Source organism: Ostrinia furnacalis, unplaced genomic scaffold, assembly GCF_004193835.3.
Source record: "Ostrinia furnacalis isolate ACB-3 unplaced genomic scaffold, ASM419383v2 OfSCF2704, whole genome shotgun sequence".
NCBI classification, from domain to species: Eukaryota; Metazoa; Arthropoda; class Insecta; order Lepidoptera; family Crambidae; genus Ostrinia; species Ostrinia furnacalis.
Window position 1 is genome coordinate 1 of NW_021132943.1, and position 26,265 is coordinate 26,265.

The 26,265-nt window shown below is 39.4% G+C and overlaps 3 protein-coding genes across 5 annotated transcripts; all 3 read left to right on the top strand.

Moving 5' to 3' along the window:
• Positions 1-6: 6 nt before the first annotated feature.
• On the top strand, positions 7-5,359 carry LOC114356269 (uncharacterized). 3 transcript variants are annotated; one of them, XM_028309358.1, is made up of 5 exons: positions 7-64; positions 1,781-1,925; positions 3,623-3,685; positions 4,617-4,700; positions 5,251-5,359. In XM_028309358.1, the coding sequence occupies exons 1-5, from the start codon at positions 59-61 to the stop codon at positions 5,322-5,324; spliced, it is 372 nt and encodes a 123-aa protein (XP_028165159.1). In that variant the 5' UTR covers positions 7-58; the 3' UTR covers positions 5,325-5,359. The 3 variants fall into 3 exon arrangements, with proteins under 3 accessions (XP_028165159.1, XP_028165160.1, XP_028165161.1); XM_028309359.1 differs by having other exon boundaries at positions 4,617-4,694; positions 5,251-5,336; XM_028309360.1 differs by lacking the exon at positions 4,617-4,700 and having other exon boundaries at positions 5,251-5,336.
• Positions 5,360-6,886: 1,527 nt separating this feature from the next.
• On the top strand, positions 6,887-16,946 carry LOC114356267 (extensin-like). Its single transcript, XM_028309356.1, has 13 exons — positions 6,887-6,899; positions 7,313-7,411; positions 8,124-8,195; positions 9,285-9,371; positions 9,799-9,897; positions 10,441-10,497; positions 11,007-11,096; positions 11,948-12,025; positions 12,594-12,983; positions 13,308-13,376; positions 14,483-14,611; positions 15,973-16,038; positions 16,705-16,946. Exons 1-13 carry the CDS (start codon positions 6,887-6,889, stop codon positions 16,800-16,802), a joined length of 1,347 nt encoding a protein of 448 aa, XP_028165157.1. The 3' UTR covers positions 16,803-16,946.
• Positions 16,947-20,131: 3,185 nt separating this feature from the next.
• Positions 20,132-24,338, top strand: LOC114356270 (uncharacterized). Its single transcript, XM_028309361.1, has 3 exons — positions 20,132-20,188; positions 21,973-22,206; positions 23,858-24,338. The coding sequence occupies exons 1-3, from the start codon at positions 20,132-20,134 to the stop codon at positions 24,002-24,004; spliced, it is 438 nt and encodes a 145-aa protein (XP_028165162.1). The 3' UTR covers positions 24,005-24,338.
• The last annotated feature ends 1,927 nt before the right edge of the window (positions 24,339-26,265 follow it).

Below are 26,265 nucleotides of genomic sequence, written 5' to 3' on the forward strand. Positions count from 1 at the left end.
GCGGCGGAAATGGAAAGCAAACAAGAAAAACAACGGTACCTTGAAATATTTATATGCAATGAAGGTCAGTAGAATAAATAATAAATATACTATTTTTAATAGTCCANGTCAGTAGAATAAATAATAAATATACTATTTTTAATAGTCCATGCAAATAAAGGAATTTTGACTTTGACTTTGAATAGTATGAGCTTATTATAAAAATAAAACTAAAATATGCTGTGATACCAATTTCTTCAACACCCTGTACATATCGTGCGCCTCAACGCATCGTGTGCTTTGGCTCTAAATCGTGACAGGCACGGATTTAGGGGGAGGGGGTGAACCGGGGCACCCCAGGGGCCAAAAAAAGGGGGCGCTTAGAAACAATCGTAGATCCGTGGCTGTCTGGGTATCTTTGGACAGAATCTCTGTAAAAGCAAAAGGTCCCTGACTGACTCCCTCGCTCATTACGAAATCTCAGAAACTACAAGTGCTAGGTGCCTGGATGCGAGCGGCGCAGGACCGGTCTTTGTGTAAATCCTTGGGGGAGGCCTTTGTCCAGCAGTGGACGTCTTTCGGCTGAAACGAACGAACGAACAAGAACAAAATTTGAGAATCTATCTCAAATTTTGCATGAGGGTTCTATTTAGAACGTTGGTGCTCACTAAGACGAGATTTTGCAAAATTCAACCCCTAAGGAGGTAAAACGGGGTCGCGGGCGGCCGCTAGTACAGTCGCAGAATGAAAAGGTTCGTCACCTTAGTGTCGGTTTTCGCTTGCACTAGGTACTGTAAGAGTCAAACCTGCCAACATAACAGTGCAAGAAACAGTGCTGCTAACATTTAAATAAATATGACGTTTGCTAACAAATAGGTTTTGCTTGTTTATTTTTCTATCCCATCAGTGCAATGCAATGATGACATTGACCAATTGACAATAGTTTTTTTTATTTAATAGAAATAATAATGGCAGGTTGAACCAACAAGAAGGTTTTAGTTTATCAATCATAATCTTCTTGACAAGATAAATCGTCAAACAATTTTGATCTGAATAATTTTGAACTTTACTGACGAACAGTTAAAGATTATTTTCTCTAACTCGAGATTATTCTGTAACATAGTTTCAAAAGGTAATATGTGCTCGCGATTCGTTGAAGGAATCAATTTGAAAACTGACGAACCTTTTCATTCCGTGACTGTACATAATAGTAGCAGTAAGCTTTTAATTTATGTTTTGGAATATTACATTTTGTAGAGTTACATAGCCAATAATATGATGTATAGGTCTACCGCTTCACCGCCATCGCCTGAGGTATGGGACGGCACGGGAGGGTGACATTGACATTTATGACGTGACAGAGCATATTCTGAAGATCTGAAGTCTCGCTGGCGTTTGACGTTACAAAAATACCCTCCAGCCGCTCACCTCAGGCACTGACTGAGTTAGCTAGACCTGTAGCTAGTCAAGTCTAAAGCAGGGTACTCATCTAGCCGTGTAGCATGTAATGTATCAGATACTGTATCAAGTGAGTACATAGGCACGAGTCCGCTGCGAGCTGCTCCCGCGTGGTTCGCAGGGAGATCGCAGCGACCCGCCGACTGGCGGTATCACTGCGAGCACAAAGGAGGATTCAGGAGCTCGCAGCCAGATATGCGATGACCGTGGACGAGCCGTACTCACTTGAAGGTTGGTTACGTTACATGCTACGTTACGTGCTACGTGGCAGGTGAGTACCCTGCCTAATTTTCGCGTACCTGAGTCTACAATAAATAAAGTTATTTCATTTGATTTGTTTTAGCAAAACGTAACCAAGACATATGACGGGAACTGGTCTTGCGAGATACTCACTTTAAGAGACAACCAAGATGTCTCAAACATAGTGATAGTGGATAACAGCACGTATAGACAAACTTTCTGCCGTGCGAGAGTACACATACAAACACGTAAGTACCCGCAACCCGCAGTAAGGACTTTAAGCTCATAAAGCCTGGTCCGTGAGCACGTAGAATTTTGTCCAATGACCCCTAGCTACCCATCCTTATCGCACGCGCGTAATTATATTGCTGTCGCGACTGTGCGACTGGCACCCGCAGTGAGTGTGCGAGACTTATCAACTCGGAAAGGGATCAACAACACCTCAGATCATAGAAGGGAATAGATGTGAAACGGGGGCGTGGCGCGTGTCTCCGCGATATGCCCAGAAACGAACATCGGCCGCGTAGCTAGGTTAGTCGCGATTCAGTCGTACTAAGGAAATGTTCTCCGATATTTTGGATAATGCGTCGTTACGTGCAATAAAACAAGTGAAACGAAGAACTACAGGAACAATGGAGTCATTTACTACATGTAAGTATTGCAAATCCATTGGTATTTTGCTTATAAATAAAAAAAACTAAACATTTTCACGAACGAATTCAGTGCCGTAACAGTTACTGCGATATCGATATCAGTGGTGATAAAAATTCTAACACGCTTGTACATTGACGATTTAGTTAGCAACCACTTTATGTCATGCTCAACTACTGCGCAATGTATTTAATTTCTTCCGATATCCACTGTCGTGTGAAAATACACAGTACGGCCGCATGTGCCGGTCGTAACATAGTGCCGTGCTCGTGTTCTAATGCGGTTTCCTATTATCGATAAATAGAAGTAAATTATAATTTTCTATTTTGTAATTTTAAATAAAAAAATGATGTGTTACTTGCGATTATAAGATTTTACAAAAAAATAATAACAGTAGAAGTAATTAGTAACTGTCAACTATGTAATTACTATAAGAGCTAGTTGAAAGCCTAATATAGGCATTATTTTTGATAAAAATATGCGGTACGCAGATCGCCATAATTAAAAAATAAATGCGTGATATTAGTTAATAATAACGTATAATAATAAAAAGGTTTTCATACATAAGCATTTTGTGAAACCAGTTTCGAGCCTTGCCCCTAGCGATTTAAAGTATCGATATCTTGTCGACTCCATTTTATCTTTTGTTCTCTCACTAGCGTTTTCTATGTGTGCGTCACGTCACGCGGCCATTGATTGGCCATAAGGCACGCCTTCTGGCCAATCACAGCACTTTTAAGCCGGTTGCACATGTTGTCGTAGACTCTCAGTCGCTTTGTTTTTACACAGTTGAATGTGTGTGTGGGAGCTGTGGTGGGGAAATGTGGGGACACTGGTTCTCGTTGTTGTTACGCGCGACTTCATATCTATTCTCTTTCTATGATCTGAGTACTGACCGCCTCGACTTGATACGGTTACGATCCCTTTCCGGGTTGATAAATGTGCTATGTCCTTTATAGTCCCTAAAGTAGATAATTTTCACTACAACCCGCTTGTCCCGTCCCGACCAGAGAGTCGATGTCACGTCACGGCTGCCAGGTGTGCAGTTAACTCGACTGGATTGTACCTAATACCATTTTAGGTGTGAATATTTGTTTTTCTCTAATTTATACAGGGTCAAGTTGCAACCATTGGCGTCATTTTAAAACAAGACTATTCATTCCCTAAATAAGAGACTTTTGACCTGAATAATCATCCCAGAACCTAGGTACGCCAATGGACAGACCTAAATCAACGCGGGCGAAGCCGCGGGCAAAAGCTAGTACCTAATAAAATGACAAAAATCTACTTTCAGCACCACCGGAGCCAGTAACTCCTAATACAAAGGAGGATGAAAAAGAGGAAAAATTCCCTGATAGTAAGTAAAATAATGTTATCAACTATGTATACCTAACCGCCTCTGTGGTCTAGTGGTAAGAAGGCCACCTGCTTCAGACGCAGAGGTCCCGGGTTCGAATCCCAGCGGGGGCAGATTTTTTCTGTTCGGTTTGGTTGTAGAGCTTGTTCCAAGTCCGCCTGGCTAGCTACCGCCATCTTACCTAAGTCTGTCGCCATAACAAAAATGTCAACAGCATTGTTGTGTTCCGGCAGTTAGAGGTATAATAGCCAGATCCTCTGTGGTTGAGGATTCCGGGTGAAGCTCGCTTCCACCTTCGGCCTGATCATCACTTACCACCAGGTGAGATACAGACAGGCCAAACGTCAGCGAGACTTCAAATGTACTTCAGATTTGTATACTCTGTAACGTCATAAGTAAATGTCACAGCACCAGGCACTGACTGAATTGAGGACGTAGCAGACATCAACTCGAAAAGGGATCAACACCCGTATCGTTTTTCGCGAGCTGTTAACGCCTACCGCGCGCTGTCAACCGCGAGGCGAGGCGTTTACGTTACGGTGCGGATAATGCGTTGCAGTATGGAGTTTGATACAAAGAATACTGACCGCCAGTGCCGTAACTAGCCTTTTATGCGCCCGGTGCGAGCTTCCAAAACTGCGCCCTTGAAAAATGCTTGGTCTGGTCATTTCTGCGCCCCTCCAGGGTCTGCGCCCTGTGCCTGGACACCGCTGGCACCGCCCTAGTTACGGCACTGCTGACCGCCTCGAGTTGATACGGTTACGATCCCTTTCCGGGTTGATAACTCTCGTACCAACTGGTTCTGGAAATCATCGGGGGAGGCCTGTGTTCAACAGGAGACGTAATATGGCTGAAATGATGATGATACTATAGTGCTAAGTGACCTGATGATGATGATTTTGATAATGAATGATCTTTTTGTTGCTTTCAGTGTACATATACATAATCGTCGGGGTCGTGGTTGCCGTTATAATCATAACGCAAACAGCTGTAATACTGTATTTGAAGGGTAAAGGTAATTTTATTGTTTATTTATTTGATCACCAACAAGATTTGTAGAACATTGTAGCATTGACAAGAAAAACTTACAAAAACGACACTTGTTAAATGCAAACTTGAAGGTGAAAACAACATGCATTAAAGACAAACGCAAACAAGTAATTCTCTTGGCTTCTTTTCTGATTCAATCACGCAGGGAAACTCCGAGATAACCCGCTTCATCGCCCTTTGGGTGACCTTGAGCCTTCTTATGAGACCCATAGTGAGCGACCACGTTTCAGATTCATATACCATCACTGGCATCACACACTGGTCAAAGACTTTTGTTAAGCCTTGATCACACGTACCGAGCAAACGGGCGAGACAGTGCTCTCGGCCGAGCACTCGGTGTAATGTTCATACACACCGAGTGCTCGGTCGAGCGCTCGAGTATGTGACTCGCTCACCCAACTGTCTCGACCGAATAAACATTTTACTGTCTCGCCCGTTTAATCGGTACGTGTAATCAAGGCTTTAGAGACACTGCAACTTTTGAAGTTATTAACTCTTTCATATTGTAATTTCAGCAAAAAGGACTGCCAGACTGGAGAGCTTGTCCCTCAGGGCCCAGGATCAGGACGACAGCTCAAGTAAGAACTGATGCGAACGCCTGTGTTCACAAACATTACTATGAGGCCTCACAGTGCGCGTGGACGCACAGGGTCACACACGAATATTTTTTTAACGCTCTCACGTCCTCACGTTTTATGTAAACTCGCGCTAAGCCCACATAGCTCTATTCAAAGCTGATGATCGCTGTGCGTTCGATTTGCTTCTTCACTTAAGCAAGCATCGTTTGTGAATACGGGCGTAATACTACTAAAAGCACAAGCATATTTTAGCTTTTCATGAGGGAATAACGGACCTTTTCCCAAAATTTATGAGTTTTTTTCCCAAATATTTTTGCGAAGATAGTGGCGCCAACTAAGGGCTGAGTGTGAGTTTTCATCAAACGCGCTCACAATGAGTCAAAAAATGTCATGAAGGGCCGATTTTTCAATCGTCGGATAACTTTTAACTGAAGAATAAGTTTGTCACATTGACAGTTTCAGTATGGGCAATGTGTCAAAATGACAAGTTTATTCTTCAGTTAAAAGTTATCCGACGATTGAAAAATTAGCCCTTAATGTATGATGGATTGTACAGCGCCCCTAGCGGGAAACGTTCAAAAACTAAAATTTGATGTAGTAAACTCGCCAGTGTTGCCAGAAGGTTACTTTTGTAACCTTTTAGGTTACTTTTGTAACCTTTTAGGTTACTTTTGAACTGCATTGGTTACTTTTAGGTTACACTAATGAAAAGGTTACTTTTAGGTGATTTTTCAGAAATTGTAAAATTAACTTTTACAGGTAATTCAGTAAAAAATATTAATACTAACAAAATTATGACATAAACTGCATTTAAGCATGAATTTGATTTATTATTTGTTAAAAAAATTAGTTTTAGCGAATGTTTTTCGATAGTGAAACGCAAATCCATGAAACGTTTTTATACAACCGGTCTTCATGGAATGGTCAAAATTTCGAATTTAGGTAAACGATTGATGATCAANGAGCGTTTACGCCGTTTGGCGCAAAAACAGTACTTTTTCAACTCGTTACAATCATTAACCAGTAATACTACAAATATGTTATAGGCATAAATAGTTAGGCAATTTCGTCGTCTAAATAGTTAATTGAGAAAATATTGCGATTAGTTTAGTATTTAAGAATTCTATCAAGATAAGTCCACACAGGTTTTGTAAATTTCCACTTTAGCGTCAGTTTACAAGCTGAAATTTTTATAAAAATACTATGAAAACGATTTAACAAACATTTATATCCTATAGCATAGATCCTTGGGCAAATAGTTATCTGAGAAAATTTTTACATTTAAGCATTTTACAATAAGAAATCACAAATTAAAAGAACGTGAAATACCCAAAAATCAAAGTGATTTTTTCACCAATATTCTTCCTTTATTCAACATAAAAATAGCTTAATATAATAAAACAACATCTTCTTTAAAATATTTACTTTGAAACGATATTTAATTCATTGTTATTGTTTTGCTATGAACATTTGAAAACTATTAAAAAACGCCGCGCGCGAATCATTTCCAATGATGCCCCTTGAAACGCCGCGCTTCGCGTAAACGCTCTTAAACGTAGTGTATTCCCCAAATATGAGACAAATTAGTCGGCGGTTTGGTGTAGTGGTTCAGAACGGACTACTATGCCGAGAGGTCCCGGGTTCGATTCCCGGCCGGGCAGAAATTGAAATGATAAATTTTAATTTCTGTGACGGGTCTGGGTGTGACTATGTATAATATGTATGTATTTAAAAAAAATAAAAAATTATATAAGTAGTATATCCGTTAAGCTAGCAACCCATAACACAAGCATTAAGTTGCTTACTTTGGAGCTAGCTGGCGCTGTGTGAAATTGTCCAAAGATTTATTTATTATTATTAAATCTAATGCCTTATTAAAATGTAAATAATAAATATCTTTATTTATCATACCCTCATTAAATTGTGCTTTTAAAAATAATCATTTTTTCTTTATTGCTAAGTATTAAACTTGTAAAAAAATGTACGATAACTTCAACAGGGAACCGAAGCTTCCAGAACCGATCTGATTCTGATGCTAAAGAGTCTCCAAGGTCTCTGCCGAGGACCAAAGATCGGCCTACGTTGAATCGAATATCAGGTAAACAATAGTCATTGTGTACTATTGACTATTGACTGTTGACTATTGACTATTGACTGTTGACTGTTGACTATTGACTGTTGACTGTTGACTATTGACTGTTGACTATTGAATGTTGACTATTGATGTTGACTATTGGCTTTTGACCATTGACTATAGACTATTTACTTTTGACTGTTGACTATTGACTATTGATTATTGACTGTTGAATATTGAGTCTTGACTATTGGCGTTTGACCATTGACTATTTACTTTTGACTATTGACTCTATTAACTATTGACTCTATTGACTATTAACCATTGTCTACTGACTATTAATAATTGACGAAAGACTTCCACAACGGGTCAGCTCTGGGCCTGCATCTCACCTGATGGAAAGTGATGATCTGATCAGTCAAGGTGGAAGCGAGCTTCACCCGGAATCCTCACTTGTTCCCAACGAGTCATACCCAAACGAGTAACATTGTTACTGTCTTGTATCTTTCAGTTCATTTTTTTTACTCAGGCGGGTTTTTTTTTGTTTCAGTACAGAAATTTCATCACCATCATCATTTCAGCCATAGGACGTCCACTGCTGAACATGGGCCTCCCCCAATGATTTCCACAAAGGCCGGTTGGTAGCGGCCTGCTTACAGCGCCTTCCTTTATGAGGTCGTCGGTGCACCTTGTGGGTGGGTGTGGAAAGAAATTTAATTTGAATAAATTGTTACAGAAAGGGAAACCAGTCCTGAGCCGAACATCAGTAAAAGACCGCCCCTGCCGCTGCCAATTCATTCTCACGAAGGTATGTTTTAGGGTTCCTTAGGAAATTGTGTTTTGAACCTTGTCTTGTAGGGTGCCTTAGGGACATATAACACGGTCAAGCTAACTGCGCACCCGGCAGCCGTGACGTCACATCGACGCTCTAATAACGGATGAGGGATGTGTGCGGGTGTGCGAGGGACAGTCGCATTCCAGCGAGGTGCGCAGTTGGCTCAGTCGGTTTATGGAATAAGCAATAAAACTGGTGGAACAGTTGAGATTGGATAATTAACTTTTAAAAAAAATAAAACCGACTTCAAATGCGTGAACACAAAAAAAAACTAAAAATTAAAAATATTGCGTATAAAAAAGTTCATCCCCAATTTTCCACCCTTGGGGGTGAAATATTTTCTTCAAATTCGCATGAAACCACACTTTTGATAATACCTATTCAACAAAAAAATAATCGTTCAAATTGATTTATAATCGGCGGAGATATTGCGTATAAAAAAGTTCATCCCCAACTTTCCACCCTTGGGGGTTGTTTTTTCTATTATTAAATTTAAATGGGACCACCCTTGAGGTATTACCTATATACCGAAAAAAGGTTTTTTCAAATCGGTTCATAATTGGCGGAGTTATCGCGTAACAAACATAGAAAAAAAAAAAACATACGGGTCGAATTGAGAACCTCCTCCTTTTTTTTGAAGTCGGTTGAAAAACAGAAACATTTTTAGGGTTCCATAGCTAACGGATAAAAACGGGACCCTAATAACAAACGTCACAAGTCTGTCAAACTCCCAGATCACAGAAACTAAAGGGAGATGTGACAAGGGGGCGTGGCCGTGTCGCAGCAATATGCCCAAAAACAGAACACATTGCTCGTGAATGCAATGATGACAGCAGCGACGTCATAATGTAAACAGTTGACATTGCTTGCGTAGTTATAGATTATTCGAACGTTGAGTACTGATACCGCAGTGCATAATGAGCACATACATTTTGATTACTTTGTGTGTGTAAATTTCTAATACGACACCGAGTTCATTGCGCATTAGTTGGCATCTCTCTATATCTCTATGGTCAAACCATACAAAAAACACCTGATAATGATAATAATGAATGATTCCAGCTGATCCTTCTGCGCACCACCAAGACAGGACATCTTCGTACGACGACTCGGGGTCATTGGTGGGAAGCCTGAAAAGGTTTAGAGGAGGTATGTATTTCATTAGATGGACCGACGATCTGGTAGGTCACGGGAAGTACCTGGATGCGGGCAGCGCAGGAACGGGTAGTTGTTGAAATCCTTAGGAGAGGCCTTTGTCCAGCAGTGGACGTCATTTGGCCGAAGCCTCAGATCATGTTCTATGATGGCCGAAGCGTACGAACGAACCCTGTTGATTAGTTACCAAACTGTACCAGAAAGAGGGTTATGTTTTTTTTAATGTTATTTTAATTTGTAAGGATGTACTAAGTATGACGACATCATAAAGGTAATACGGCGCTGGACGCAGGTCGCTATCAACCGGTCAATATGGAAATCATTGGAGGAGGCCTATGTTCAGCAGTGGACGTCCTATGGCTAAAATTATTATGATGAAGGACGTACTTGCATCAAATAAGCATGTTTTTCTTTCTTTCAGAGAGAGGCGCTTCTCCGGCACACTTATCCAAAACTCCGCTGCAACCAATCGAAGAAGCCTCTCAATTTAAAAACAGCACTCTCACCAGACCTAGAGCTGGTGAGTTTTATTTCCTTTTACTTAGACATATACTGCACATCATCATCATGTCTCGAAGACGGACAGTTAGTGCGACAAGGTTATTGTCATCATCATCATCAACAGCCCTTTACAGTCCACTGCTGGACGATGAGCCTCCTCCACTATAGTGGAAGGTTTTGCCATAATCTCCTCAAAGCTAAGTTTGAGATCGCAGTTTAAAAGATTGATGTTTTTCAGAGAGCGCTGCTGCCCGTTCTCTGTTTAATGTGTAGTCCCTAAGTCGCCTCTTATGACACCCAACGTTACGAAGAGTAGGGGTTGGTGACAAATGTATTCTTGCCGTCACCACACTGCGGTAATTGTATGTTATATTTTATAATGGCACTACCGAATCATCCAATATACTCATTAGTCTAAAGTTAACCCCTCGTAACTACTAAGCTATGCTTGTGTTATGAATGGGCTCACCACAATACTCGTAGTATTGTGGCGGCGAAGTACGAAATATAGATTTTGAATATTTAACGTATGTAATACATAAATGCTTTATTTATTTTCCAGGTATCGGCCAAGCATCAGTGACCTCTGAACTGAACAACATCTTGAAGATGAGGAAAGGTGAGTTAGTTTCATCAACTTTGAATCAATAGAAAGCTACAAGTACCATATAACCCTTAGGGCAATCTTAGACGATACAATTAAGACTTAATTTAAACGTGTCCAGTGACTTATGAAAAATATCAAAGAAGACGTAGTGTGGGCAGGCCTCCCACTAGGTGGACCGACTATCTGAAGATCACTAGAATCACGCGAATGCGGACAGCGCAGGATCAGTCGTTGTGGAAAATTAAATCTTCTTTGGGAGACCTTTGTCCAACCATAAACGCCATTTGGCTGACACGAAATAACGAACTAAAGGTTCAATCAAACCAACGCGGCAACGTGATCCCACGCGATCAGCCGGCGTGCAGCGATGGCGACCAATGCATTTAAGTCTGGTCGCTATCGCTGCACGCCGGCTGATCGCGTTGGTTTGACTGAACCTTAAGTTTGGAATAGATAAGAAAAATTCAATGACAAATGAAGGTACAAAAACTGTATTTCTTACTGTCAGATATATTTTCCAGCATCTGTGGGGGTCCCAAAGAATTACAATCCACCGCCGCCTCCTAAGAAACACTCAATCCCATCTCGTATAAGGAAACAGTACTTCGGAGGTAATTGGGTAATTGCATGGATTGTACCCGACTATGGCTCGACAGGGTAACTGCATGGATTGTACCCGACTATGGCTGGACAGGGTAAAGTTACAACCCATTCGATTTAACTGCGCATCTGGCGGCCGTGACGTCACATCGACGCTCTTGTACGGACGGGGCGAACGCGGGGAAGCGTGCGGGTGAGTGCGAGGGAGAGTCGCATTCCAGCTTCCAGTGCGCAGTTAGCTCGATCGGATTGCAACTTTGTGGCAAGTCGTGGTAAAAATGAGCATTGAATTGAGCATTCACCGAAGCATGAAAAATAAAATGTTCTTACTCAAATGTCATCTGCATGGTGGAACGCATGAAAAATAATACTGGTTGTACTTAAAAATTATGTTATTATTGTTATACGCACGATTCTGCACGATTTTTACCTGAATGACTATGGCATGTTAAGATTAAATGGTGAAATTAATTAATCACTAACAAAAAGCTTGAATTACTAAGAAACACTCATAAATTAATATGTAGGTCCTTTTCTGTATATAATATAACTGGCCATTATGATGGAAGAAACTCAGTCACTTTTGTCACATCCTCTTGATCCTATCATGGTCTTTCCTAAGAACTGGCATTTAGGCCGGGTTCACAAAATCCTTTCAAAGATAAATAAGCATTTTCTATGAAAATTTTAAAATTTCATGGACCCGGTGGGAAATAAAAACAACAGAAACCTTTGGAAATAGCCCAACAAAACTACATCTAGGACTTAAAATAATTAAAGGAAAGAAAAACATGTCCAGTCCTATACTAGGTACGACACTACGAGTGAATTAAGTATTCTAAAACTTAAAATCTCCTTTCAGCTGCAGACAATTCGCATCAGCCTGAGCAGAAACCATTCGTAGCAGAAGCACCAAACCCGCTGCCCACTGGAAAGTCAGGTACCTACCTACTTATCACTACTCATCATCATCATCATCTTTTCAGCCATAGGACGTCCACTGCTGAACATAGGCCTCCCCCAATGATTTCCACAATAGCCGGTTGGTAGCGGGCAGGGGCCTGCATCCAGTGCCTTCCCGCTACCTTTATGAGGTCTTCACCTTATGGGTGGACGTCCTACGCTGCGCTTTCCGGTAGGTGGCCTCCACTCCAGAGCCTTGCTGCCCCATCGGCCGTCAGTTCTGCGTACTATATTATGTGCCCTGCCCATTGCCACTTCAGCATACTAATCCGTTGGGCTATGTCAGCACAGTTATCACTACTATCATCACCAAAAGCTCAAAACGCTCAAAGTTGCAACGTGCTATGGAAAGGGCTAGTGTGTCTTTACGAGATCGAGTCAGAAATTAGGAGATCCGTAAACGAACTAAAGTCGCTGACATAGCCCGATGGATTAGCAAGCTAAATTGACCAAAGAATGAGCGCAAGCCATGTATGTGCACTGTGCATAAAGAATTTTCACCGCAAGGATAATCACCTAATTTAACTCTCAACTTGTCTTTACAGCTATTCTGCTAGGCCTGGCACCGGGCCCTGCTCCCAGACAGCGGCTGAAGCCAGCCCCTCTCAACCCTGCCAAAACCCCTAACCCAGTGAAACCGGCACCAAAAATCCCTAACCCACCATCAAAACCAGTAGCATCTGGTTACAAGCCACCCAATCCGCCTCTAAAACCTTTATCTGAAAGGGCTACATCCCCTAAACCAGCTACGGCTCAAAAGCGACTGACAAATGCACCAGTTAAATCCTTCGCGCCAGGGAAGTCAATACCTGTGCTTCCTAAAACAACCCCTACAACGATAGGGGCTCCTGGAACTCTCAAGCCGGTCGCCCATGTGCCTCCTGTGAAACCTTTGAAGGCACCAAATCCGCAGCCCCCCAAGTTTGAGAATCCAGGTAAGGTATCTGCTAAAAAATTCTTCCTTCTATTACCTACTAGTCTGATGGAAAAATGCATCAGAAAGTAAAAATAATTGCGTCCGAATTTCAAATCAATTTTATAAGGGAACGTGTAGTATCTAATGTATTTTTAACTTTAAGTACTTAGCTGGCAATGCCTCCAAAAATAACAATCATTATGAGAATATTCTGGCTGTAAAGTTAATGATCTGCTCTACATTTTCTTCAATCCATCCTCAAAGTAGAAACTACTTCCTTAATTATCGTCCGTCATCATCTACGGTACGAGTATAATAATTTTAATCCATAATTTCGTTTCAGGGTTTTCACAAATTCATCCACATGAAATGAGTAAACCACTCCCTCCGCCTCCCAGAGAAGTTGTTGAAGGTAATCCATAGAATCGTCAAATATCGGTCGATCTAATTTTTTTTTTAATCTACATGTAACACTGTTGTCACTTACAAACTTTTTAGTCTGAATTTAGTACCCTGAGGCACACCCGTACGTAAAGGAACTCCAGGGGAATCAATTCCATAAACATTAATTTTTGCAACCTGCCTTAGGTTATTACAATTTTCCTGAATAATTTAAGACTAAGTATTATGCTGTAATTAGTAAAAAAAAGCACAATCGAAAGCTTTCGATAAATCACAAAATATGCTGCCAATTTCATTTGAGTTTCTACTCGTACCTTTGGTGGAGCGAACTATTTTGCAAGTAAGTAATTTGTTATATAGCCTGACCAGGAACATAAAAACCCTGGCATAGAGGCGCGTCAATTGCATTTGATAGTGCAACACTGAGTACAGTCGTACCTGTGTTAAATTAATAGGCTAACTTTATGTATCAGGATTCAGGATTACGGGCTAATTTGATATTTTAATAAATTAACGAAAAAATATTATTATAGGTAACCTGGTTTAAATAAATTAAATGAAACCATCAATCGAGCTAGTAGGATTTATTTTATTATTCATCAATAATCAAATTCAGAACTTGAATATTCAACTGCAATGTCTGCTCATGAACGCTTCAAACTCGGTATTTCTTTCCCAATTCCATAAAATTCAACACTTCGAAAGTGACAATTTTAAAATTGGTAGTTGAAACAAACTACAGCTAATTTTCATAGTGGACTGTACTATACGATAAACATGTCAGTCAATTTGACAACCTTTGTCGGAAACATTATTCAAATAAAATATTGTTCGAACCCTTAGTATTTCTCTTCGACAAATACTTTAACACATTGTGAACCACTTTTCTTTCACGACTATAAAAAGATTTTAGCAATTTAATTCACAAAATCAATTGCGCACATTTAAAATAAAGTTTGTTTACACTTTGACAGCAATAGACTGACATGCAAGGTGACATTTCAATGAAGTTTTCAGTTACTGTTGCCATTAAAAGAAATTAGTACCATTAGTTTTCCGCAACATGGCGAGGGTTTTTATGTTCCTGGTCAGGCTATAATAATAATATTTCTATAGAACCAGTTTATGAAGAATATGACGAAGAACCGTATTACAACGAAGAATGGACGCCACCCGACCCAGAGCCTGCAAGGTTTGAGAGACCAGTGCCACCCAACCCAGAACCTCCTAGATTTGAGAGACCAAGTAAGGCTAATTTTTCAAGTTACTATAGTCTGGTCTATGAGCACGTAGAATTTTGTCCAATGACCCATCCGTATCGCTCGCGCGTAATTATTACACAGTCGCGACAGCAATATAATAACGCGTGAGCGAAAAGGATGGGTAGCTTGGGATCATTGTACAAAACTCTACGTGCTCACAGACCGGGCTTTAGATAAGAAGAAGAAACTCCTTATAATTTGTGCTTAGGTACTTAATGACGTAGCACATTTATCAACCCGGAAAGGGATCGAAACCGTATCAACTCGAGGCAGTCAGTACCTATCCTTTGTATGAAACTTCAACTTCAACGCATTTTTCGCACCGTAACGTAATCGCCTCGCCTCGCGATTGACAGCGCGCGAAAAGCGATGACAAGCGATACGGTGTTGATCCACGGTAATACTATCTATACAGTATTCCAACTCGGCCATATTTTTGAAATAAATGTCAACAGCCGCACGGTACGTCACCCTATGACAACATGCGATAGGGCTGCCCACCTGCAGACCCTATTTTCACTACATCTGCCTACTAAAAATTTCTATCTAGTTTTGTGAATGTATTTTGTGATTGTAATTTTTTATTTTATTTTGACAAACAAAATACTTTGTGAATGAAATAGGATAAAAATGCATATTGTCTTGTAAATATATTTGTGTTAAGATTTAGAGACAAATCTTATAAATTTGCGACCGTAAAATGTATGCGCCTCGACTGAGGCGTACAAAATGCTTGATTTATTATACAGGGTGTTAGTTAAATGGGTTTATAAGTAGACACTGGCCCATGTTAACGTGTGCATATAAATGGTATAGTGAAGTCAGAAAATTGATATCAGCATTTTAATAATTTTAATTTTCATACAAATCTGATTTTATAAATTTTATTTTGTATGAAAATTAAAAAAAATATATTATGATATCACTGACTACACCAACCATACCATTTACATACAATGTTAACATGGGCTAATGTCGGCTTATAAGCCCATTTACCTAACACCCTGTATAAATAGTTACTTGTAATTATTTTTATAAAAAAAACACTCACTGTTTACAAAACAACACATCGTCAGTTTATTACTATGACACATTCGCGACACCCCCGACTTTTGCATGTCGAGCGCATACCGAGATTTGAATTTCGAAGGAAAGCTCGCGTTTCGTCCGTTTATATGAAGTTACAATACTGTATGATAGTATTACCGTGGTTGATCCCTTTCCGAGTTGATATGTCTGCTATGACCTTTACTCGTAGGTCTAGCATAATTTTACATAATATTATTTACATTAATTTATGAAAGACTAGCTTGTAGTTTTAAAGCACAATTTAATCTGTTTCAGCAACACACTTCGCTCCTCCAGTTACATCACGTCCTAAGCCGCCACCACACAGGCCACCAGTACAAGGTATAGTATATCTAGTAATTCACATGTTGAGCTATGTACAACTCTATCAAGTTAACTGCGTACCTAGGGTTGCCAGGCGTCCGGCTTTAGCCGGACATGTTTGGCTTTTTAGGGTCTTGTCCGGCCAAATATTGCCTTGTCCGGCCTTTATTGCCTTGTCCGGCCTTTGTTAGGCTTTTTATTTGGTTGCCGCGCCAGTCGAAAGTCGAGCCACAGAATCATATGAAGCGCACGCATCAGGATGTTGGTTAGCAACCGATGATGATAGTACTCACTCATGAGCTAATTGCGGCTTTTAGGGTAAAATGTCCGGCCAAATGAAACACAAAGTCCGGCTTTTGTGATTTTGGACCTGGCAACCCTATGCGCACCTGGCAGTCATGACGTGACGTCACACCGACGCTCTGGACGTACAGAAAGCGAGGTGTTAGATACGAAAAAGATTAGCGCAATTAAGAAACTCACATTGAATAAACTTTTTCAAATACGTATCTACAGAGGGCCTATGTGAGTTTACATAAAACGCGCTCACTAGGACGATTGATGTAAACTCACACTGAGCTCACAGTAGTGTCAATATGAACCCACTGTTACAAAATTCTCACTCTGTTTTTAGTTAATAGAAGTACCTATCTAAGTAAATTAATCATAAACTCTCATTTCCAGAAGAAATATACGAGGAGTACCCTGAAGAACCTGTTTATAATTCTGACGAAGAATGGACGTACGAACCTCTGGAGAAATACAACATATACTCCAGTTAGACTTAGGTAATTATAGGTTAATTTAGGATGCCTGTATGGAAACGTCTTTGTTTCAATGGTACTGAGGACCATTCATAGTTAATTTTAAGTATAGGGTTGCCAGGTGTCCGGTTTTAGCCGGACATGTTTGGCTTTTTACGGTCTTGTCCGGACAAATATTGTGCTGTCCGGCCTGTCCGGCTTTTGTTAGGCTTTTTATTTGGTTACCGCGCCAGGCGAAATTCGAGCCACAGAATAATATGAAGCGCACGCATCAGGATGATGGTTAGCAACCGATGATGTAGTACTCACTCATGAGCTGACACTAATGCCATGCCATGCCATGTCCGGCTTTTAAGGTAACATGTGCGGCCAAATGAAGCACAGAGTCCTGCTTTTGTGATTTTGGACCTGGCAACCCTATTTAAGTAAAACCCGCAGACTACCGACTTTATAGATCGTTTCACCCGAGAAGACGCGCCCCACCATTCTTCCGCGAATGTTTGAGTGATATCGATCATCCATGAGTGTACAAGCACACTACAATAATGACGCTCGGATTGCTCGGATCAAGCGCCCCGCGCTTCCTTCGACCAAAAATTGGTGGGGCGCGTCTTTTTTTTTTAAGGAACGCGCGCTGGTAACTTGACGAGCTTTTCCAGCTTCATCGGGCAGAGTGGCGAGTACAGAAGATACTCTAGCCGTTTGGCGATCGGGCCGTATCGAGCGCATAAGGCGCCCGATCAGTGGCGAACCCAACTAGAGGGTTGCCCACCGCGGTGTTGGACCAAAGTCCAGCCTACGGCGGGCTCACTCTAGTGGGCCCGATCGAGGGGACTACGGACGCGGCCTGAGCGTGCCACGGTATGCTCGGACCTCGGCTCAGGCCGTGTCCGGAGGACGGGTTGGGGATCTATAAGTTGGCCGATAGTTGGGTCGGATTCCAATTTGTATGAGGAATCGGCCGATACCAAATCGGTGTAATGTGCGCACTTCCATACATGTTCATACTGATTAACAGCCCGATCCAACTAGCTGACAGTAGTGACTGAGTTTCCTGCGCTGCTTCTTCTCAGCACTGGCCCATTTATTGTCTCGAAGCAGTGGTAGGGTTAATACTGGGACGTGTAAAAGTGCTTTTTAAAAGCATAAGTATTTGCAAAAATAAACGAGTTTTATGAGTTTTTTTTTATATCGGCCAACTAAAAGTCTGTGGTCTGCGACTAGGCTAAATATTTTAGTCATTGAATTTCAATCTTAAGTCTAGGAAATAAGATTCAGGATCTCTTTTACGAACTCCGAGTAAAGTTCTAAGTACTTACTTATGAGTAAGTACTTCCTGATTGATTCATCCACAAGGTAGCAGGAAGGCGCTGGACACAGGCCGCTACCAACCGGGCAACATGGAAATCATTGGGGGAGGATTATGTTCAGCAGTGGACGTCCTGTGGCTGAAATGATGATGATGACTAAAGCCTGGTCCGTGAGCACGTAGAATCCCGTCCAATGACCCCAAGCTGCCCATCCTTGTCGCTCGCACGTAATTATGTTGCTGTCGCGCTCGCACACTCACTGCGGGCGCGCGTCGCTTTACCTGATTAAGCAACGAGTAGCCTACTTGACACTTTACTTGGAGGTGGCGAGCCCTACGAGGTCTTTCTCAGAACTGTGTACATATTATATTATAAAAATAATAGTGTAAGGGAATACAAGCTTGATTTGGCGGGGGCATATGCTATGCCCCTAGATAGCACTTAAGGATAAAAAAAGTCATAAAATAAAAAAGAAGAATTAAAAAGTATTTTAGGAAGATCTTTTTTAGTTTCTAAGTTTCGAGAAACTTAAATGGAATGAATGATTAAGGCTATCGTAGGTCCTGTCACTCACTTTTGGTTAAAATAGTGGCGCGAACTATCGCATTAAAAAAATGACATTAAATGTATGGCGGATTGTACAGCGCCCCTAGCGGGAAACGTTCAAAAACTAAAATTCTCATACATTTTTTAAACGCGCTCACTAGTGAGGTCGTTTAATGTAAACTCACAGGATGGCGCCACTGTTAGTAAGGACCTGTCACTCGCAGCAGTGTTGCCAACTGTCTACACTAAAATAAATGGGAAAGATTTATTGTTTGTTTATTAGTATTGAATTGACTCCGAAATTACTGGACCGATTCGAAAAATTCTTTGGCCATTAGAATCCTACATCATTTCTGACGAACATAGGCGGTACGAAGTTCACCGGGACAATTAAAAAAGTATAAAAACGATAGCCCTTACTGTGATGCTCTGTCTCTCTCATTTCGTGTGCTATGGCGGGTGTTTTGCTTTGTATAAAAGTATTTTTAAAATAATAAACGCTGTATTTACGAAATTCTGAGTTTCTCTGAAATAAACCTTATTGGATCGTACGGAATTAAAAACAAATGCCAAAGATTAAAAAATAAAAGCTTTAAAACAAAAAACGTTTTATTATTTACAATAAATAAATCTCATTCTATTATTAACACAACTAATAACAACAATTATGTTACACAATTATACGTCAGCTCATCGACCTAGTAAAATAATTTCGACCTTAATATTTGTAGTATAAGGATCAATATCAATTAACGACATTATTCACCTTTAGTAAGTTGTGCCACAGAATAATAATAAGTACTACGTACAGAAGTTTTACTTCGCGAAGGTATTTAAAAAAAATATGCTCAATGTCATTAACAATATGGTGTAATTTAGCCTGTCTCAAGAGTCAAGCACCATATTGTTGACAAACGTCAGTGATCGGCACTGCGCCGAAGCTATACGGCTGACTTCGGTAAAATGATGTGACGTGAGGTGCCAAACTGCGGAAAATGGCGGAGGAAATACATGATTTAACATGAATTATGGCTACCAGTCACCCTATGGTCCTCTTTGCCGATGATTCAAATATTGTTTTTAGTTCAGATAATGTTTCTACTTTAACTTATGAGATTAACAATTCTCTACAGTGTTGTATTAAGTGGCTGCAATCCAATAATTTAATAATTAATTTAGACAAAACTAATGTGATGAATTTTAGAATTAAAGAGAGTAACAAACCGAAACTTGACATTAAATTCCTTGACACAAATATTGACGAGACTGAGCAAGTTAAATTTCTTGGGTTGGATTTAGACAATAAATTAAGATGGACTTTTCAAATACAATCTTTATGCAAAAAACTAAGTAAGTTCTCTTATGCCCTATACATGTTGCGGAAGATATCCAATGAATCAACAGTATTAACGGCATATCACGGATACGTCGCGTCAATCTTACGATACGGGATAATCGTTTGGGGTANAATCTTTTGGGGTATATATGACTATGACTATGACTAATGCTACTGACCGAGAGCTAGTGTTCAGAGCACAGAAGAGATGCGTACGTGCAATCTGCCAGCTAAAACCCACAGATACATGTAAACCTCACTTTATACGGTTGAACCTTCTAACTTTGCCATCTATGTATATTTATGAAGTTGCGGTCTTCGTCAGACAAAACCCAACATTATTCAGAAGTCATCACAGATCACGCGACAAGAATTTAATATGTAAGGATCCTTATAAGACAATTTTTTTTGCTAAGAATATTGTAGGCATGGCACCCAAGATTATAAATAAATTACCAAAAGACATTAGATTAATTGAACATCTAAATTCATTTAAAAAAACTTTACTGACTTATTTAATTAATAAATGTTATTATAATATATCTGAATTCTTTGACGATAAATCTAACTGCCAAATTTTATTGTTGTCTGACAAATTGTATGCTCTTTGAGCGGAACATAGTGATACTACCTAATGTAACATGTCACCATTTTACCTATGATTCACAATAAATGATTTTGTATTTGTATTTGTATTTCTTAGTCTAGCGGTCTCTGCACTAAGCGTTCGTGCTTGTATCGCAGTGACCAGAAATTCATTTGACAGATCTATATTGTCTAATTCCTATGAATAAGATATGACCTGATGATTAGATGGACTGACGACCTCCAGAAGAGAAATGAAAAAGTTCTGTTCTTTACACAGGTAGCCAGTGACTTAATGGAAATGTTTATTCTTTTCAAAGCTAGCAGTGAACTAATTATTATCGTTGGCTAATATGATGATGATGAATGATTACGCTAAAGTATGATTTTCGAAACAGTACAGCACGTTTTTGGCCCTTTAACGTAGAGGTCTTGTAATAACTTTCCGTGTACTATTGTTTAGAAATCAGATGGGTGCAAGCGATGCTATGAAAAATCATACGAGGCATATGAAATCACAGCTTTGTTCGACTATTTTATTAACATAGGCCTCGCTAGAAACTTCGATAATGCACAAGCACATTGAATATGTCTAGAATGTTGTACTGTATGTAATTCAGACCCAATTTATTGTTGAATCACAGGCACTCCTGGACATGCATGGGTAGTTTGATGCCATTTAAATTTAAATCGCTGTTCACTATTATATGGGTTTGGTACTATTGTTCAATCAAGTGTAGTGTGGTATTGTAACTTCTATTATTAGTTTACTGTCGTGAGAATTTCATTTATCTACTTTGCACAATGATTAAGAACGTTAACAAAAAAAGTGGACTTTTATTTGCGTTCTCTGTTATTGTCTGGTAATTGTCCTTTAGGTGAAAACTCCTTTATTTGCATTGCAAATCATGTTTTTTTTAAGCATTACTCATCATAACCGTTGCAGTATGTACATTATTTACCTATAACAAAATATAGACGAAGGTTATCTATTTCTGGTTGTACATTTTGGTGTGTCAAAAATAGTCATATAAATCATGAGTAATTTCTTTCATGTCCTTTGCCGCCGCAACATCTGTAGCGTCAAGATTAATGTAGGCCTTATCAGGATATTTATTTATTTGTGTGAGGGTCATATTCTTGCAATGGAGAATACATAACCTGATAATAGCAATTAATGTGATGATGATGATGATAAAGGAATAGCTAACTGTCTTGAGCACAAAACAGAACACATTGCTCGTGACAGCAATGATGACAGAAGCGACGTCATAATGTAAACAGTTTACACTGCTTGCGTACTCGTAGTACTAAAGATTATTCAAACGTTGAGTACTGATGCCGCAGTGGATAATGAGCACACATTTCGATTACTTTGTGTGTGTGAATTTCTAATGAGTTTCGAACTTAGTGCATTAGTTGGCATCTCTCAAATATAACAATCCCTTTTCACTTCCTTAGGGTACCATCGAACGGTTACTACTTCTTCGTCTTCAACTCAGAGAACGAGGTCCAGACGAACTTCATCAAGGCTCGCTTCGACCTGCAGAAGACCAGATACGACGTCGCCAAGACCAAGTTGAGGGAATGCATGAACAGCACCAACAAGTGTGACTTGTCTTTGGACCTTTTCTCCAGTCAGAAGGTAAGAATATATCTTTCTATCTAAATATATAAAAGGAGAAACTGACTGACTGACTGACAGATCAACACACAGCCTAAACGGCTAAACGTAGGCACTTGAAATTTGGAAGGGACGTAGCTTAGGTACCGTAGAGGTGCACTAAGAAAGGAATTCCCGAAATTCCCCCGGGAACGGGAATAAGCGGGAAAAACGGGATTCACGCGTACGAAGTCGCGGGCGGCCGCTAGTCTTTTGTAATATCTTTTTTCTATCGTGGCGTATCTAACGCCCGTATTCACAAACGATGCTTGCTTAAATGAAACAGCAAATCGAACACACAGCGTTAAATAGAGCTCTGTGATTGGTTCGTGTGTCACTCTGGCCTGTGCGTCTACGCGCACTGTGAGATCTCATAATAATGTTTGTGAATACGGGCGTATGGCTTCTCCTGACATACCTACTAATACTATAAAACTGAAAAGTTTGTTTGGTTGAAAAAGCTTTTTGTGTTGGGTAGCCTTTTTATCGAAGGCCATACATATGTAATATAAAAAGCTAGGGAGACCATGGCGAGGCCTATCGATGGTAACTGGGTTATCCATTGTTTTTGGGACACCCTGTATACCATCACGCATCGACCAATAGGAACGGAGCGTCAACGAAAAATGTTGCAAAAACGGTAAAAGTTATTCAACCTACATTTTCGAGAAAATTGAATTTCGTACACGAGTTTCACTGCTAGCCAGGAATAATTACGTGGTTCCTTGTTTCGGTAATGACATTCTAAGGCTGGGTTCCACGATCTTACTGTAACGTTAACAAACATCAAAAATCTGTTAAACTCCATACAAAAAACACCGGTTATCGTTACTCAGCCTAAATCTCTCTACATATAAAATGACCTTGTCGCACTATAAGTCATTCTTTCATTCCAAAAATAACTTACTATACTGATAGTGTCTGGGTCGCTATAGGGTATTCATTCTATAGTCATTCATTCATTCACTTCCCTTTTTATATTTTAAACAATTTGCCCTCTGATCTCTAAGAGTTGTTTGAAAGAGACCGCTTCTTAGCGATAAGAATAAGTACTTGGATTATGGCGTTCTAATTTTTCGTAATAAAAAGTACCTACATACTATCTAACCTAATATACAGGGTGATTGTTATCAGTATTCAATTTATTTAATAAGTTCTATGGAACAATTTAACAATACAACTTTAGAATTTTTCGCGAAAAAAAAAATTGTAAATGTAATTCGCGGGGTATTTTAATTTTTAAGGCTTATTTTCGCGTACTATTATGTCTATTAAGCTTTGTAGTTAACTGTGTGTACGTATTTTTCTATGAACGAAGCAAATTATCCACGTGTGCCAATTTTGATTTTTTTTTCTTTACATAAATCGATAAAGTTACTGATTCTGAGTCACTCCTAAAAATTTTGCAATTGCTGATTGCAAAGTCACCCTGTATACAGCGTGTTAGGTAAATGGGTATATGAGCAGACACTAGCCCATGGTAACATGGGCATATAAATGGTATGGTGAAGTCAGAAATTTGATATCATCATTTTTTTTTTAATTTTCATACAAAACAAATTTTATTGTATATGATGCTAATGTTAAGATTTAAAATTTATTACGTTGCCCTAATTATTTCTTGTTTCCATAGGTAGTCTTGGAGGTGCCTTTAAGAAACAACGATTCGCTATGGAACGAGCAATTCGTGATCATATCAGAGTGTGAGCCTCGGAAATCTTTGTACTTGGCGTGTGTCATAGCGGTGCCAATACTGATCATGATGTTCGCTTTCCAGTGAACTTTGGTTTGTATAGGCCGCTTAACTAAAGTTGAGGCGAGCGCGTACTCACACTGAAATATCTGAATACAGAACACAAACAACAAATCACACAAAGTTCAAATATCGAATAAATAGCTACCAACCACGCTCTTGTTATAATGTCTGCAAGCGAATCAGAAAACACTTGTCAGCGCACAGCGGTCAACTCTCGTTGCGCGACCTATACGGTGTTGATTAAGTTAAGAAATATTCAAAGGGTTTCAAATTCCTTTCTAACCCTTTAGAGTAGGCGCACATCGTTGATTTTTCGTCGGCCGATAGTTTAGTCGGGCAGTTGATCAGTATGGGCATGTATGGGAGTGCGCACACTACGCCGATTCGATTTGGCCGATTCTTCATACAAATTAAAATCGGGCACAACTATCGGCCAACTAAAAATCAACGGTGTCCGCCTACTCTTAATGAATTTTTTCAAATGTTCAAAGATGGAAGTGAGTTCAGTACATATCAATCTATGTTTAACTATGTTATAATGTATTAGCTATGTTTTAAGTTAATAATATCAGGGTGCTAGATAATCTATAGTACAAAATTGTTACCTAGAATAAATTAATTAGGCCATATTTTAATAAAACTTATAGTTAGTTGTTAACTTGTTACTAAAATTTTAAAATATTCTGTTATAAAATTTAAATATAGTTAATGTTATTTTGATAAAACCGGCACAAATAAATTGTCTATTTATTAATTAATACGTTAAACATGTATTTTAAATGTATATTATGTGAATAAATGTAAATTAAATGCAATTATATACAATTTATCTGTGTCAGTTTCTCCGCATAATATAATAAATGTTTTATAGATTTTAGTGCATTTAGTTTAGGTATCACTATTAGGGACTACACATCAAACAGAGAATGGGCAGCAGCGCTCTCTGAAAAACATCAATCTTTTAAACTGCGATCTCCAACCCGCCTGCCAAGTGTGGAGATTATGGCAAAACCCTCCACTATAGTGGAGGAGGCTCATAGTCCAGCAGTGGACTGTAAAGGGCTGTTGATGATGATGATCACTATTAGCTATTTTTATGTGTTACATAACACTAATGTATTAGATGCATTTTATTGATCTTTGAAGTTATCTTTGACCATAAAATAAATATTATCGTCAATTTTATTAATCTTATGAATGTAATTATGAGATTCATCATCATCATTCATTATCATCATTTATTTTCCACTGCAGGCAAATGGTGGATTTGACTTACACTCCCCACAGGGATGTTTCCTGGGTAAAAAACTAAAAGTTTTAATTAGTCTGTCGGTTAACATATCAAAAAATACTCCACACGTATTTTTCACTTTTTCAAATTAATGAAAATGGAAAGAGATAAAGCGCACCAAATTTCAAATGAAGAGACCCATGAATGACGTCACTTTGTACGTCACGCGGAAGTTCAATGCATCCAAACTTCGTAATTACTTGTTTGATTGACAAATAAAAATATACGTGTCCAATATTTTTTGATAATGTATTGGACGGACTAAAATTGTTTTTTTTTTTTAGGAAATTAGCCGATTCCTGATGTTCGCATACCTATTTGCTTCTTACAGTGGCTCTATCTTAAAGATTACAAATTTTAATAGTCCCGTTAACCCCTCCAGCTGATCTAAAAGGCTGCCACAATAATAAATGGGTTGGAACTACCACCTCTGTTAAAAGATTGAAAACCGTTATCTAAATTACTACTACAGGCATCTCATGGCTCATAGTCCATGGAATAAAAAACAATTATCTTTTATATTGGGTAATTTTGTCCGCTTTTTTCTATGAGACAGGAGGCAAACAGGCAGACGAGTCACCTGATGGTAAGTGATTACTTAATGTTATTGAGTTCAATTTTCTGATGTAATGCTGCTTCTTCTCAGCAATGGCCCATTTATTGTCCCAACGCAGTGGTAGGGTTAACCCTACAAGGCNTGACGTCCTTTGACATTAAACGTATGACGGATTGTACCTACAACGCCCCTAGTGGGAAACGTTCAAAAACTAAAATTTTCGTTTCGCGTTTGATGTAAAGTCACACTCAGCCCACAGAACACAAACAACAAATCACACAAAGTTCAAATATGGTATCAACCACGCTCTTGTTATAATGTCTGCAAGCGAAACAGAAAACACTTGTCAGCGCACAGCAGTCTAACTCTCATTGCGCGACCTATACGCACGTTGATTAAGAAATATTCAAGGGGTTTCAAATTCCTTTCTAACCCTTA

Excerpts from the sequence above, each read along its gene's own strand:
- LOC114356269 (XM_028309358.1), top strand. Across the intron at positions 1,926-3,622 it reads GAGAGTACACATACAAACAC|CACCACCGGAGCCAGTAACT; the intron begins GTAAGTACCCGC and ends ATCTACTTTCAG. Across the intron at positions 4,701-5,250 it reads ACTGTATTTGAAGGGTAAAG|CAAAAAGGACTGCCAGACTG; the intron begins GTAATTTTATTG and ends TTGTAATTTCAG.
- LOC114356267 (XM_028309356.1), top strand. Across the intron at positions 9,372-9,798 it reads CCTGAAAAGGTTTAGAGGAG|AGAGAGGCGCTTCTCCGGCA; the intron begins GTATGTATTTCA and ends TCTTTCTTTCAG. Across the intron at positions 9,898-10,440 it reads TCTCACCAGACCTAGAGCTG|GTATCGGCCAAGCATCAGTG; the intron begins GTGAGTTTTATT and ends TTTATTTTCCAG.
- LOC114356270 (XM_028309361.1), top strand. The coding sequence starts at position 20,132 with ATGACTATGACTAATGCTACTGACCGAGAGCTAGTGTTCAGAGCACAG. Across the intron at positions 20,189-21,972 it reads TCAGAGCACAGAAGAGATGC|TGCATTAGTTGGCATCTCTC; the intron begins GTACGTGCAATC and ends TTTCGAACTTAG. Across the intron at positions 22,207-23,857 it reads ACCTTTTCTCCAGTCAGAAG|GTAGTCTTGGAGGTGCCTTT; the intron begins GTAAGAATATAT and ends TTGTTTCCATAG.